The following is a 15026-nucleotide window of genomic DNA, read 5'->3' as shown; positions in this document are numbered from 1 at the left end:
TTAATCGCACACGTGACACATTAAATTAACAAAACTGTATCACTGAGTGAATATAAATGAAATAAACCCTCTATATGTCATGGTGTTGCCTTCAGGCAACAAACAAAATTTTTGGTATGTGGCCTTTTGTCTGGGGCGGAGCAGTCCTTTCAGGAAGCACAGCACATTAGGCAAAGTGCCAGCAATTGGTAATATCCTATCACTTTTTAACATGTTTAAACTGAAATGATTTTAGATAAAAATTAGTGCTGTCAATTGATTAACATCTAATTGTGATTAATCACATGACTGTAGTTGATCACAATTAATCACAAATTAATCGCACATTTTATTTTTCAAGTGTTTTAAGTATAATTCATATGTAACTTTATTAAATGAAATACATTAACCAAAAACAATGACAAAAATTGTCCAGAAATCCTCAAAGGCCCTGCATTTGGCATGAAAAAAGCTCAAATAATAACATGACAAACTCAAGTCCATCAGGCACAGATGAGCATATTGACCTGCTCAATTTAACATTAAGGCCAAAACACACAAAAAACTTCAATAGAAAAATCAATTGAAGCTTCACCACAGAACCTGCATTATTTTAGGGAAAAGTCGCCATTTATAAGTATCTATTTCTTTAGTATTATTATTGTAAATAAAAGTTTATTTCTTTGATAAAATATTGTCCTCTGAGGAGAAAATCCTCACCTTTATTCAGCTCAGTCTATATAATGATGAAACGGTGCACGATATTCATGTTTTTGTGTGAAGGCAGCAGGATCATTTACATCAGTATCACTCTGACAGTTTACATCAGTGAGGAAGTTTTAGACAACAGCAGACAGCAAACTGCACACCAACACACACTGAGGAGATGAAGAGGAGAGACAGAGTCAGGACTCTTCATCATGACTTATAATAATGCAGCACACTCTCCTGCCTCGCAGTTGTGATCAATCAGCATGAAGTAATTCAGTATTTAAAAAACACAAATCAGACTTGGAGTAAAAAGATAACGCGCCACAGAAGTGCACAGTAGCATTATGATTCATGATCATAAAAAGTTTTTATATAACGTTGAAACGTGTCCATTTTCACACGCTCTCTCTCTCTCTCTCTCTGCTGTGGGTAAACAGCAGTGGGTTTTATCTCCACAGTGAGTGATTTGTGTCCGAAGTTGTTTCGTGCACCAGTGAGGCACGAGATCTTTGTCCTCATCATCTGTGTACCCAGCTTTTATATTTTGGTTATTGTCAACTATAATTTGGATTTCCATCAGGTGCTGACTGGAATCTGATGGTTTAGGAGACTTGGATTACACCAGATGAGCAGTACGGAGGCATTTTGTTTTTCTTCGGTTGTCTTTTATTGTGGAAAACTGGTCACCATTCACTTCCATTGCTGTTTAGCTCTGACACTCCAGAAGTGTTAAGAGGACGCACAAAATAAACCTGAACTTTAGTGGGCATGAGGGTGAGTAGATAATGACTGAATTTTCATTTTTTTGGTTAACTATCCCTTCAATACTTTACTAGTTACATGTCAAATACTGGTTGAACGTACCCACTGAATTATTTATATGAAGTTGACATACTGGTCTGATACAAGGCTTGGGTTATTATACTGACCTGGCTGGTTTAAGATTTAGTTAATCACTTAAAGAAAAGTTGGATTTTCCACATTTTAGGTCTTAAACACATTTAGCCACAGCCTTTGGTACAGTCAGTTTACATCCAATTAACAAGAAAGCATTTACGCATCACTCCTCAGTGCACAAAGGGGCAGGTCAGGGCAGACAGAAAACTGTAATGAACAGGGATGCAAAGTATACTTAAATTCTCCCTTCCTAATCTAATAATAATAATGCTAATATATTAGTCTGCCCTAGTCTGCTACTAGTCTGCTACAGTGCAGAAATACCAGTTTTAAACAGAATGGACAGACATGCAAAAACTTAACAAATGATGTGGAATTTGAATAGCAAATGTTTTGAGTGAAGCTTTGAAATATTAGATACAACCATGTAACTTTAACACATCCTTTGAAGAAAAACATGTTTAGTTTCAGTTTTTAATGTTTATTGAGTAAGACATGTATTCACAGCTGGTAGTGGGTGAAAGGTGAAAAGTAAAATATTCATCACTCAGTATTAGATCTGTCCATGCAGTTGATGTTCTTTTGAGAGGTGATTCGCAGTCCTCAACTGTCTCGTGTTGTAGCAGTCAGTTTTACAGGAAGTCTGCGCTTGTTATTCCTCAGTGCCAATGAAAGGGTGGGTGAGACGCTGTCCTCCATCATTTCTTTTGGAAAAATCCCATAATGGAAGCTTGTTTAGTTCCTTTATTTGCATTAGCAGAAGTTTTCTTCTGATTTTTCTTCTCGTCCTGTTTGTTGCTTGCTGATAGTTTTGCAGGGAAGGGATCTTTTGGAGCTTGTTTGGCAACCTGAACCTGATCTTCTGTTTCAGAGTATGATTCACTCTCATAGCCTTTCTCTGTCACTGTGGGGGAGAAACCAGAGTTATTTTGGGCTTAAGTTGTCTGAAAATGGTTGTAGTCTGCAGTGGTGAATTAAACTGCATTATAATAAAAGGTCTTAGTATTTTGTCAAATCCCATTTTTATATCCAGTGAGAAGGCACTTCAAATACAGACACAAAAAATTAAAATTGATTTGAATCTGTACTGAAAAACAACTTCAAGTATTACGCAAATAGTCAATTTTGCAAAAAAGACAAATGTACCATTTCCAATTTCTCAAATGTCAACATTTACTGATTTATTCGTCCTCCATTATAGTAAACTAAATATCTTTGGGTTCTGGATGTGATTTTTTTCCCCCTCGGATGATGAAAGGAAGACCTGTCCAACTCTGATCAGCTTATCACCCTAACCAGCTTCACTGCTCATGTCTAACCTAACAAGGCTAACCTAGCCAATCAGAGGCAAAACAGGGCCAACCTAGAAAAAAAAAGGCATTTTGGATAGTGGACAAACAAAAGAAGCTACTTAAAGACATCGAATTTTGCATTTTTCACCATTTTCCTCCTTTTCCAGACCAAACAATTAAGAAAATATATTATTATTAGTAGTAATATATTAATTTATAATGAACATTGGTAGTTGCCAGTGTGTTATTAGCAGCCCTAAACTGAATAACCAACTCTTACACAAGGTCAACAATATATCAGAGGGCTTATAAATATAGAAATGACTGTACTAGGGATATACTGATGATAGTTTTAAGTGTCATTATGATGACACATTGTCAAAGTGAAGCAAGTAAGAAAGTCCTGTGTTTTTTTGTAAATAATTTTGTGTAGTATAAATTTAACAAATTGGATTGAGTCAGATTACAAGTTTTCAATCTGCATTTTTGTTTCATACCGATGCATCCTTCATCATCAACAAAGGTGCGGGATTTCAAGACTCGTCTCCTCTTCCTTATCTTCATTTCAGAGTTCCCCTGCTGTGGAAAAAACAACACGTAAAAATTTGAATGTTCAATTAACTATTCTGTGTTAGGTCCATGAATGGGTTTTGACATTCTAACACTCAACCAGCTGAGCGCCAAATACTCTTTAACTTCTAATCAGTGGGTTTGAAGACTTACATTTGAATGTGAAACAGGCTTGTTCTCCTTCTTAGGACTTGGTGATTGTTCCCTTGTTTCCATCTGCTGTGGAGAATCTGGAATGACTGACGAGGTGAACAAATATTAGTCCTCTATAAATTATCTTCTTTTTCAAAGCCTTGAATATTCTGGCTTTACGATATGGATGAACTAGGGCACATTTCTCTCCACTGTAGCCAAGAATATTTTTCACCAACATTATGAAAGATAATACAACTATATGTGACCTAATAAAAATGCATATTTCATTCCCTGCAATTGACTATCAAAATAATTTTTCATGCATTGTTAGGCCTATTTTTATCTAACATAATTCATGAATGTCTTCAACATGGAAAATAATTGTCTGACTTGTACGAGAACAAAGTAAAGTAAACAGCTCACCATCTTCATCGCTGCTGTCTGGTTCAGGCCTCTTAATCCTGCGTCTCTTTTTCTTCTCCATTTTTTCCTCCTCGCTGTCCGAATCCACTATTCGCTTGGTTTTGCTTCAACCAGAGAAAGACTTTTATTTGAATACATTTATAGACATATTTTACTTAAGTGAACCAAGTCCATCATCACTCAATGAAGACCTATTATGTTAATTACAAAAGATTTTACAACCTCTTACATTTCTATGTTAAGTTATTAAATTCAATACTTTTATTGCTAAGAAATCTATTTGAGTTTTCATTCAATTTTTTGAGTATTAAGAATGAATATCAATTTGAAATAATCTTTGAATAATATGCAAAAATTATGGCTTTTCCCCCATAAGTGTTATATTGAAACACACACACACCTCCTGGACTCTTTCTTCGTCTCTTTTGGCAACTCCACTGCAGCAGCATCTTGTTTTTCTTCAGGTTGTGAACTTTGACGTTGTGGCTCTGCTGACGGAGCCGCTTCCTCCACCTTCACAGTTTTGTCTTGTTTCTCTAAAGAAGTGAGGAAGTGAGGAAGAGCTTTCAGTTAGAAAAGTTGCTGAGTGAGTCAGCAGACTGCTTGTAACATCTGCAATGACAATCAATGACAATCGCATTCACACACACTCTCCTCAATTATATCAGCATCCACCTCACAACAAAGAACTGTAATCCTCAGAAAAAACAAAACAAAACTAAATCATAGGATTTACAGGACCAATTCATAGTTCTCTCTACTGTCACTTTTGTTAAAATCAACAGGATCCAGTAGGTCTTATCTGGACTAAATAAAAGAAGTCAGTGTCTTCCTCTATTTGTTCGTGTTGCCAAATTCTTTGATGGCCTGAATTACTGGCAGTTTCTTCCATTCGCTTTCTGCATGGGGCTAATCTTGGGGTTTATTTAAAGGTGTAAAGGGTTTACCTGAAACTGAAGTTGTTACTTTTTACCAGGTGTTAAACTCTGCTTCACGGTAGAGACCGTTTGAAGGAAAACAGCTAATTGAGCAACAAATATTGAAGCCAGAAATTTTCCACTGCTTCTAAATTACAAGATATTTAATGTAGCTTTATCAAATCTATTTTTGTGTCTGATTTTTGCTGATATTTTGATAAACATTTGGAAAAATTGCAGTTTCTGCAGTTTGTAAATTGCAGTTTCAATAAAATTTTGATTAATTGTGCAGCCTTAATCTATTAGTGAGAACTGATACTGTCAGCCAGCTATAGACTCACCACTGCCATTAATCTTTCAACTCTAACACTGTCATATTTGCATTTTCAGATTGTTTTTCATGTGATAATGGATTGTCTGTGTACTTCTGTTTGCAAACTGATACCATGAGAGGGACAAATAAGGATTCAGTACGAGTTATCAGACATTCAACAAAGGTTTAGAAAACTAAGTATCGTTTTAAAGTACAGCCAAAACTACAAACATGCCTCTGACAATTTCTGGAGTAAGTTTACCCTGGCAGTAGTTGTAGTTAATACAACAGGTAAATATCATATTTGTCATGAAAAACAAGAAAAATGTGGCAATCAATGGGGAAATCAAAACAATTCCTGTTTTATATAAATATCCAGAACTATATTTAAACAAAAAGCATTATGATTCGCGGCATATCACTACCAGTATAACTTACTTGCTGTTTGAACCCCAAAGAAGTTCATCATAGGATTGGCCTTTGTATCTGGTTTAGGTTTGGGGGCATCACCCTAAAACACAAAACACAGCAGTAAAAAACTACAGAAATCACTTATTTATTTCTTTGTAAACAACAGATAATCAAACTAAAGAATACAAAGACGTACCACAGGTGCATCCTCCTTCTGCTCTGACTTGATGTCTTTGCCCTTGTCCTGGTTCTTGGGAGCAGTCTTATTGCCAAACATTCCCATGATGCCTTTCTGCGGCTTGGCGGACGGTTTTGAAGCCACGTTAGCGTCTCCGTTCATGCCACCCTTTTTGTGTTCAGAATCTGGTGCTGGAGCTTGATGGGTTTCTCTTGCCTGCTGCAGCTCCAGAGAAGACATGGGCACCGCAGTGGCACAGCGAATCGCACTGTACCTGCAAACACAGGAAGGAACAAGTCAGCACATTCATGAAAGCTCATAGTTTTACAAATTTAACATATATATATATTTTTTTTTTTAACTCCTACTGGTGCTAAACTACTTAAATCAACCTGTATCTCCCACTACCCAGAACTACATTAGGTGGTGAAGTAGAAAATGGACAGAAGAAGCAGATGTTCTAGGGCATATTTCTCATTTTAACATTTTGATTGTTTTTAAGAACTGTTGTTTCATTCAAATCACTGTTCTAAAACATCTACAAAATCTCTGCACGATACCTGTAATTTAAAATGAAATAGCTCTTCACATCTGTGTAAAGACACTGAATACTTCCCACGTTTAAGCACAACAAAGCATGATCAACATACTTGCTGCAATTCTTCAGATTGTCTTTCACAGCATCATAGTCGACGCTGTAGAGGGGACCACTGTCTTTCAGTAAAGCTTTCTGGACACTGTAGACATGGACACTGACTACCAAGCTCATCTTGGATTTGAAATCTGCAAAAGAAAACATGCAAGGTCAGATGTTTGCGCATCTTCTGCAAAAATTGGTTAAAAATACCAGCTATAGCCAGCCAACAATGCTGCACCAGTCCAGAGTGGTGAACTAGGAAATATATTTACACACCTTCCAACTGATCCTCTTTGACAACTGACACCTTGTGACTCTGAAAGGACGCACAACATCAGAAACACAAAAGAAAAATATCCTAAATCAGATGAAGGGTCTGTACAGAAATATGCAAATCATAAATTCATGTTAATTTTGTTGTGTTTCTCACTGTTTGGCCATTGTCCACAAACTTTCCAGACACAAGATAGGTGGCATGAAGCTGAGCTGAACTTTCCTTCCTCTTGTGATCCAAGTAATGGTAAAGCATCCTGAAAACAAGACATATCTTTTAAGGTTTTTTTGGTTTTAAAAAAGGGTCCCAGCCACTGCATTCATTGAGACCTTGAATTGTCTTGGTAATAAGTGAGATCATGCTTTATTCCAAAATAACTTCTGTACAATTATCCATGTGCAACACAAAAGGTTGTATTTTACTTAGAACATACCAGTACATACTGACCCTTTAGATGTGCCAGAACACCTGGTTTTGCCTGAGGCACATTTACAAGGTGAGTATTGTTCTATAGCCTATGTTTAGGGTACTGACCAAAATAAGGGTATCGACTGTCAAGTACTAAATGTTACTGCTAAATACCTGATGCGATTCTTGGCTTTGTTTACTTATTCCTGTATTAGTTTTTTCCCTTGATTTTTTAACAATTATTTGGGGTATTTTAGATTATATTGTGCAAATTCATTGTATTCAATTCATTGTGATGGTGGTGGTGGGTGGGGGGATTCAAATTAAACGCTTTGACATAAATCATATGAAGTCAGCCAATATTTATCAGCTATGATTTCAATGTTGGAATAATAAATAATCATAAATTTCCATTTATTGAACAATACATTTTCAGCCCTCATATTTATCATGCATCCATAATTGATAACAATTAAAGTCTACATAACATGGGAAAGTTTTTCATGTTAACATAAGCTGATAGTTATTCAAGAAGGCTGCTTTACTTTATTTGCTGGAAATTGTTTCGTTTGTTTATAATACATTAATTTATTGTTAAATAATTCAATTTATTTACTGATGATGCAGGGACTGAAACCGCAATCAGTATAACCAGGAAAACCCGATGTTTATCAAGCAAAGTCAGGCTCTTTGACTTGTTTTCTGCATGGTTATTCCAGTAGCCTGAAGATGAGGAGTAACTCACTGTTTGGCTGTGTTGACATGGACTCCAAGAGTGAGACTCAGCCATTTATATGTCACCTGTTAAAGAGAAAACACACCACAACATTTGCGTTCAAATTCACTTATTTTTTTTATTTTTTATTTTTTTTAGAAAAACACTGCCAGAATTTAACGTCCACTACAGCCGTTTAATAGGGAAGTTATTTTGCATTTAATTCGTCAGGTGCAGTTGACGTTACAATATGACTTGAACCTGGATAGATAACCCGTCATTTTTAGAAATGTTAGCCGATCGGTTTCCATCATTGCATTTGGCAAAAAATAAACATGTAACACCTCATTTAGCTTAGCAAACACAATTTTAACCTTTGACGCTTGTTAGTAAAACCTACAGTGTTCGCCTATTTAAAAAAACAACGTTGGCGGTTACCAGGAGGAACTAAAAGTAATCAACTAGCTATCAAAGAAACTAGGTTATGATTGAATTTAAGTGGCATTTCCTACACAATTCATCAGCCGAATTAATTTATACCTCTAAAATATTCTTAAGCAGTTGTAATCCACACTATGATAAATATAAACATCGCTCCAAAAGAAAGCGAACAGCAAACAGGCAATTTTCTGAACGCAGTTCGGCGGCTAATTAATTATATTGTCGTTAGCGTTAGTAAGCTGCTATTAGCTAACCGAGAATAACGTAACAAAAAGAGGACACATCCCGAATCAAACCTGCACTTACTATCTTGTCGTGGTCGTTGACAAATTCGTCAATGTTATCCAAATAAAGCTCGTCCATTTTGTCTAACTATCCGTGTATGTCTTCGTCTTGTTCGACCGGTTTAACTGCGCGGGAAGACAGTTTATTTACTTCCCGTTAAATGTCACATGTCTGTTTTCATTTCCGGTGGGATGAGAGGCTGCAACCGGCTGCCCTCTACAGGCCAACATGGGCCACACACTGATAATATAGTTCAACAAATCCCAACGAAGAAACAAAACCCATCAGTAAAATCATCATACTAATAAATACTGTCTGTGTATCCATAGCCTAATATATTTTTAATCCTCTGCACCAAAGAACCAAACTGTTAAACGTGTTCCTTTATTACCCCAGTATTTCAGTTTTAATGTAGCCTCATTAAAATGTATTTAGTTACTTGTGAGTATTTTGTAATTTGTATTTTGTTGGGCAGAAAGAAAAATAGTTTGTGTATTTGAACTGGCTAATTTTCAGTGCCATTGTTCAAGCTTTAAAATTTTTAAAATTAAATGTTATAATTGATATTGTTTCAGTAACAGCATTTGTTTCAGTGATATGGTGTCAGCACCATATAATTGTGAGGAAGTGATAATTTATTATGGGGGTTGGGGGTGGGGGGCAGCACGTTGGGTTATAATGTTAGAATTTATTTTTCTATTTTAAAATTAATTGTTTGGATTTTAATTAAATACATTTTCTCATACCAGTATTCTGTATTTTGTTTCAATACATTTATCTCTGATTACCATGAACACACTATAGTTTATTTTGACTCAATCACACGTACATCATTCTGCTGCTGTACTATAACAGTATTTGTCTGCAGTTAAAAAAAAAAAGTCCCCAGTGCAAATGCACTATTTACTTATGTATGTTTGAGTATTGTTTGCTAAAAAGTGTTGTGTCCTGGTGTTTCAGGAAATTACAGAGCCTTTCCCATGAGATAAACCACATTTTTATGACCAATATGTAAAGATCTAAGAAAGGATTTATTGAAAATAAGAATATGGGAAAACACCAGCCTTTAAACCTCCACACAGTTAAAAATCCCCCACCTTTCGCTTAAAATGCTGTATTAAAGTACAATATTAAAGTTGACTTGGGCATGTCCATTTGGACAAACTTTCTACTTTTTCCACTTCATATTACAATGATGTATTACAGTTTTTATTCTATTGCAGATTAAGATTGTGCAGAGGAAAGGCCAAAACTTTTCAGCTGACAGACACATTGTATTTTAGAGATAATAATAATAATAATAATAATAATAATAATAATAATAATAATAATAATAATAATGACCTTTATTTATATAGCACTTTTCTTAACAAGGTTACAAAGTGCTGTACAGAAAAAAAAAAAAAAAAAAAATACAAAAATATGAGCAGCCAAAACAAAGAAAGAAACAGCCAGTAAAACAACACACCATAAAAGCAAAAGGAGGAAAAAATGCATAAGGTAAAAGTCACCAAATCACATCACAAGTACAGGGATAAAAAGTGGTAAAAAAAAAAAAAATCTGTGTATCTAAACAGTTTAAGAGAAATTTCTTAATTTACTCAGCCTGTAGATCATTTAAGTGATTTGAAGGCAAGAAAAATCCAATAGTGAAGGTAAAAAAACATTTCCCCACTAGGACAGGTACAAAATGACATTTTTGGGACTATGTAAAACTACACTTCAGTAAATGAACTTCCTCAGTACACAGGAAATGTTTCCTCATTACTACACATCTCTGGGCATTTTGCATTACATTTACCTGCACGATATACCAAAATATGCTGAGAGCTGAGCTGTACTGCTGCATAGTATGTTGTGTAAAATACCCCAAAAAGGCAAAACATTACTGGGGATAGAGAAAAACGTGTTGTTTATCTGACTGCTATTTTCAGTCTCAGGTGTGATGAAGTGAGTGCACTTTGGGACCATTTTACTGTGATATCTCAGCTTTCTCACCTCTTTTAACACCTTTAGAAAAAACATGACATCCTCTGTTCAGGGCTCACCTCTGTGTGCACAGGGTCTCTCTAGATACAATGCCACATGTCACATTTGCCCCAAATATTTTTACATTTGCCACTCAATAACAGCTGGATGTTTGAAACCGAATAAAGGAGCAGTAATGAAATAAAAACATTTTTCAGGAAGAAACTGTGAACTAATATATCAAGTTTCACTCATTCTGCACCCATTCAAAAGATTTGCATATTTGATTTTAAACTTAACACAAGAGGGAGAATATTTATTTTTCCTTCAGTATCTTTCTGTCAAATCATTTCATAGTGTTAATATTTTAATATTTGAAGTTCATCAGAGTTACAGCTGCACAAATTAACAAAAATGTTCTGAGCAAATTAACAGAATTAAAGTGGTGGAAAAAGTAAGTGAAAGTACTTATTTACTGTACCTACGTGAAGTGCAAGTACCTCATTGTACTTGAGTATTTGTACTTTATACCTATACTTTGCTACAGTTCAGAGAGAAATATTGCACTTTTCATTTCACTACATTAATTTAAAAGTCCAGTGACTGGGATATAGTGAAATCTAGTGGTGAGGTTGTGTATTGCAACCAGCTGCATGCCCCGTGCCTCACCCTCCTTTTCCAGATGTGTAAGAGGAAATAAGGTGACTGCAGCTTCAGTTTCCTGTCTGGAAAGATCCATAGGGAGGAGCTTACAAACACATTCATTAGATATTTTATTACAAATTCCTCCTGCAGTGGTAGCTGCACTCTGATCTAGTTTAAAACGGGTCAAATTACATCAAAAATCCATTATTTATGATAGTCTAATCAGCGCATTACACAAGTAAAAACACAGCAGTAATGTTCTTACATTACAAAAACAAACCAAAAGCAGGAATTTGAACCTACACAAATTGTTTGATCAGAATATTTTCATGGATTTAAGAAAATTCTCTCATTTGAATTTAGTGTTTTCTGACAGCAACAGCGTGTTGCGTGTCTCTGATTTGTTGATCACTGAGTCATGTCTCCTCTGCATTTTTGTCTTAAAGTCTCAAGTCAAGTCAAGTATCTCAGCACACAGACATCTCGTTTTAGCTTTTCCATGTTTATTACATCAGCCTAACAATTATTTTTCGGGACAAACAGGACAGGATTTAGGATTTGGGACAGCTGCTCATAAGTCAGGATGGTCACAGCAAGACCACATGCCCTGAAAAACTTGTAACAATCTGAACCTGTCAGTGGCACAAAGAAGCAATTTTAGAGGAAGTACTTTAACAGGTGCATTTGCCCCTAAGGATTACATTGTGGCCACCAGCTGTGACAATCTACCGGACCAATTCCAAAACTTTTTATACCTGTATTCAGACATTTACAACCCAAAATATGTATAAATACAGGTCAGGTTTAAAAATACTGCAATTATCCCTTAAATTATGTCACACAATTGTCAGTTGAGTGGTACAACACTTTCTAATAGCCTACTACAAATGACCCAAGAAATAGAAAACACCATGAAGGAGTTTAGCTAGTTGATGAACCTTGAAATCTATTTATGAGGCTGTGCTGTTTCTGAATTGTGGCAAAACTGCCTCTTTATAAGAAATAAAATGCTGACTGTGAGATTAGCTACGAGGATGAAAGCCCATAATGGATAATAACTGCTGCTTTTAATTTGCTTTAAATAGGGAAACCAACTGGCCAGTAAATGGAAATAATCAGTGTGACAGCAGCAGAAGGCCGTTATAAATGGAGAAAAAGAAGCTCCTCAGCAGGCTGCAGGGAGGAGATCAGCAGCAGTTATTAGTGCATCGCAATACAGTCAATATACATTTTGAATTTCAATGAGCTGCCGTGACAGGGATGTTCAGGAAGTACAATACTGATATATTATACCTACAGTGACCTCATCATCAATTGTAAGTTTTCCAAATAAATCACTGGTCGACATGAGTTGTTCCCAGCTTCACAGCTCGTCATCATCGGTCTGTATCAAGTGTAGAAGATCATCATGACTCTGCCTGAATGAATGAAACTTTTCACACATCTTTCTCTTTAAAAATATGAATGAGATGATTGGCAGAGGTCTAGAGATTGATTGTGTGCAGATCTTTGTAACATGCCAGAGTTGATTTGCCAAAATAAAAACAACATTACACTGTAAAAACAAACAGTTTTTAAAGGAACAAGGATGACTACTGCAGTCCAAATAGCGAGTTGGGCTCAATAGGCTGAAATGCTGTTTAATATGCAGTCTATGGTTGAAAGACTCATAAACAGACACTTATTCATTGAACATTCTGCATTAATTTGAATTCTAATTAACATGAAACGGGTGAACAAAAACTGTTATTTTGGCCCGGAATAGAAATTAGCAACCATGGCTGGAGGGAGTATTTCAACTTGACATGTTTCCTTGTTCTCTGATGACATATTGTGGTCATTTTTGTGATTTATTCCAGTAAATGAGTTACAGATTTCTCCTTTAACTTTAGAGAGTTTGTGCCTGGGCTGCTTTAAAATTTCAAGTTGAAGTTTAAAATGAAAAGACAAGTTCAGGAAATTGAAACAAATCTTTAAATAAACATGATATTAGTTCAGTTTTACATGACAAAACATGTTGAACACTTCATCAACTGCTACTAACTCTAGTATCATGGTTCACACACCATGATAGTAGAGACACAGCAATTTTCATCTTTTTTTCTTTTCAAGTTATAAAAAAGAAGGGCCTTTGGAAGGTTTTAACGCTCTTACAATGCATGCTGGGAAGGCTGATAATATACTGAACATGTTTCTTTAGAAACTTAATTCAGTGAGTCCATTGAACAGTACAGTACATTTATTCGACTCATCGCTTCAAGTCAAAAGACTTCAAGTTAGAAGAATTCATGTTTAAAACTTCTGAAGCATTCTGATTTTTTTTTTTTTAAAGTTTAATTAACTTAAATTTGAGTCCACTAAATTCCTGTGTGATTTTTTACACTGTGAACAGTTAGAAGCTGCATTACTGGATGTCTGACAACAGCTAAAAGCGCAACAAATGATGCAGTGAAGGTCAGAGTCAGGGGTGGTCCAATCAGATTCATTATAGGCATCATGATGTACCAACCAAGTGTGGAAAATAATAATGATGACAGGTCTCCAGGGGGCCCATTAATGCTACCTGTTATTAGAGTGAAACCATAGCGGTGGTGTTTCTGTAGAACCTCGCCCTCCGTGCAGGAGGCCCAGGTTTCACTCATGGAAAATGCAATAACCTTTTCAACCTCAATCATATCAGAGAAGAATAATAACAACTGCCCTTTCAACCACAACATATCATTGATCGCCCAGTGGGGAAGTTCACACCTTCTACCTGGGGGGGCTGGATGCCATTTCTGGCCAAAGCAATAATGTAACCTGTGTTAAATTAAAGTAGAATGAAAAGGTCTCTCCTTAGCATTGATGGCTCAGTGGTAGATTTCTCACCAGCTTCCCCAGTCATACAAAAAGATAAAAAAGGAGTAAGGGACCAAATGTAAATGATACCGTCATTAAATGATCATGATACAACACAGGAAAAATGAAATCAAAATTGTCTCTGTGGCTGTGAAGTTATCAAACCAGAGGCAATACAAATGTAAAGTAGGTAAAATAAATGAGTTTTGAGAAGTTTTTCAGCATGGTTTGCAGACTCAGAGAGAGAGGGAGACCGAGGTCAGATAATGTGAGTGTTCTAGCGGTGGAATAGGGCTGCAAAAGTCAGGAAATGTATGAAGCAAAACCATGTAAGCCCTTGTAAGATCAGCAAAATCTTAAAAGAACAGTTCACTCCCAAATCAAACTGAGTTTTTGAAGATATTGGCTATAAAGATGTCTGTTTTCTCTTCAATATAATGGAACAAAATGGGCACTCAGCTTGTTGTGAGCAGTTTTGGGCTTTGAGCACCACAAGTGGAGTACCATTTACTCCCATTATATTGGAGAAAAGGCAGACATCTCTATGGTTGATATCTCCTAAACTCAGCACCGCGCACACAAAAAATTAGATGGATAAATAGCACTACAAGCCAGGGGAAAAATATGTCTTTTTGATTTTTGGGATGAACTGTCCTTTTAACGTCTCTTCTATATTTAACAAGGATCCAGTAAAGAGATGTGAGGATTGATGTGACTTTGGATCTCCAGTTGGCTTAAGTTTTTGTAATGTTCTGGAGTTGCAAGAAGCAAGTTTGCAAAAGTTTGTTTATATGAGGGTCAGTGTTCAGGTGTCTGGTCAAAGATTACACCCCAACTTGTTGGGACCAATAAGGAGAACCCTGATTTTGTTTGATTTATCTGAAGGAAGTTGAGTGATATCCATTCCTTTCTAGCAGCCATCCAGTCACTGAGGGTACAAATATTACCCATTTGCCCCTTTGGTTGGCCGCCAGCACAGCAGTGGTGGG

General features: G+C 36.1%; 1 protein-coding gene across 1 annotated transcript; it reads right to left on the bottom strand.

The window, feature by feature from the left end:
- Positions 1–2047: 2047 nt before the first annotated feature.
- pold3 (polymerase (DNA-directed), delta 3, accessory subunit) lies at positions 2048–8747 on the bottom strand. Its single transcript, XM_084733083.1, has 12 exons — positions 8608–8747; positions 7891–7946; positions 6894–6993; positions 6740–6779; positions 6477–6609; positions 5845–6100; positions 5676–5748; positions 4408–4543; positions 4008–4111; positions 3603–3688; positions 3377–3458; positions 2048–2491 (listed from the first exon to the last, which is right to left on the bottom strand). The coding sequence occupies exons 1-12, from the start codon at positions 8662–8664 to the stop codon at positions 2286–2288; spliced, it is 1329 nt and encodes a 442-aa protein (XP_084589209.1). The 5' UTR covers positions 8665–8747; the 3' UTR covers positions 2048–2285.
- Between the last annotated feature and the right edge of the window lie 6279 nt (positions 8748–15026).

Source organism: Lutjanus erythropterus, chromosome 12 (genome assembly GCF_056507025.1).
Source record: "Lutjanus erythropterus isolate fLutEry1 chromosome 12, fLutEry1.hap2, whole genome shotgun sequence".
In the NCBI taxonomy this organism is placed as follows: domain Eukaryota; kingdom Metazoa; phylum Chordata; class Actinopteri; order Lutjaniformes; family Lutjanidae; genus Lutjanus; species Lutjanus erythropterus.
Note: the sequence above shows the minus strand (reverse complement) of the source record. Positions and strands in the feature narration are given on the sequence as shown.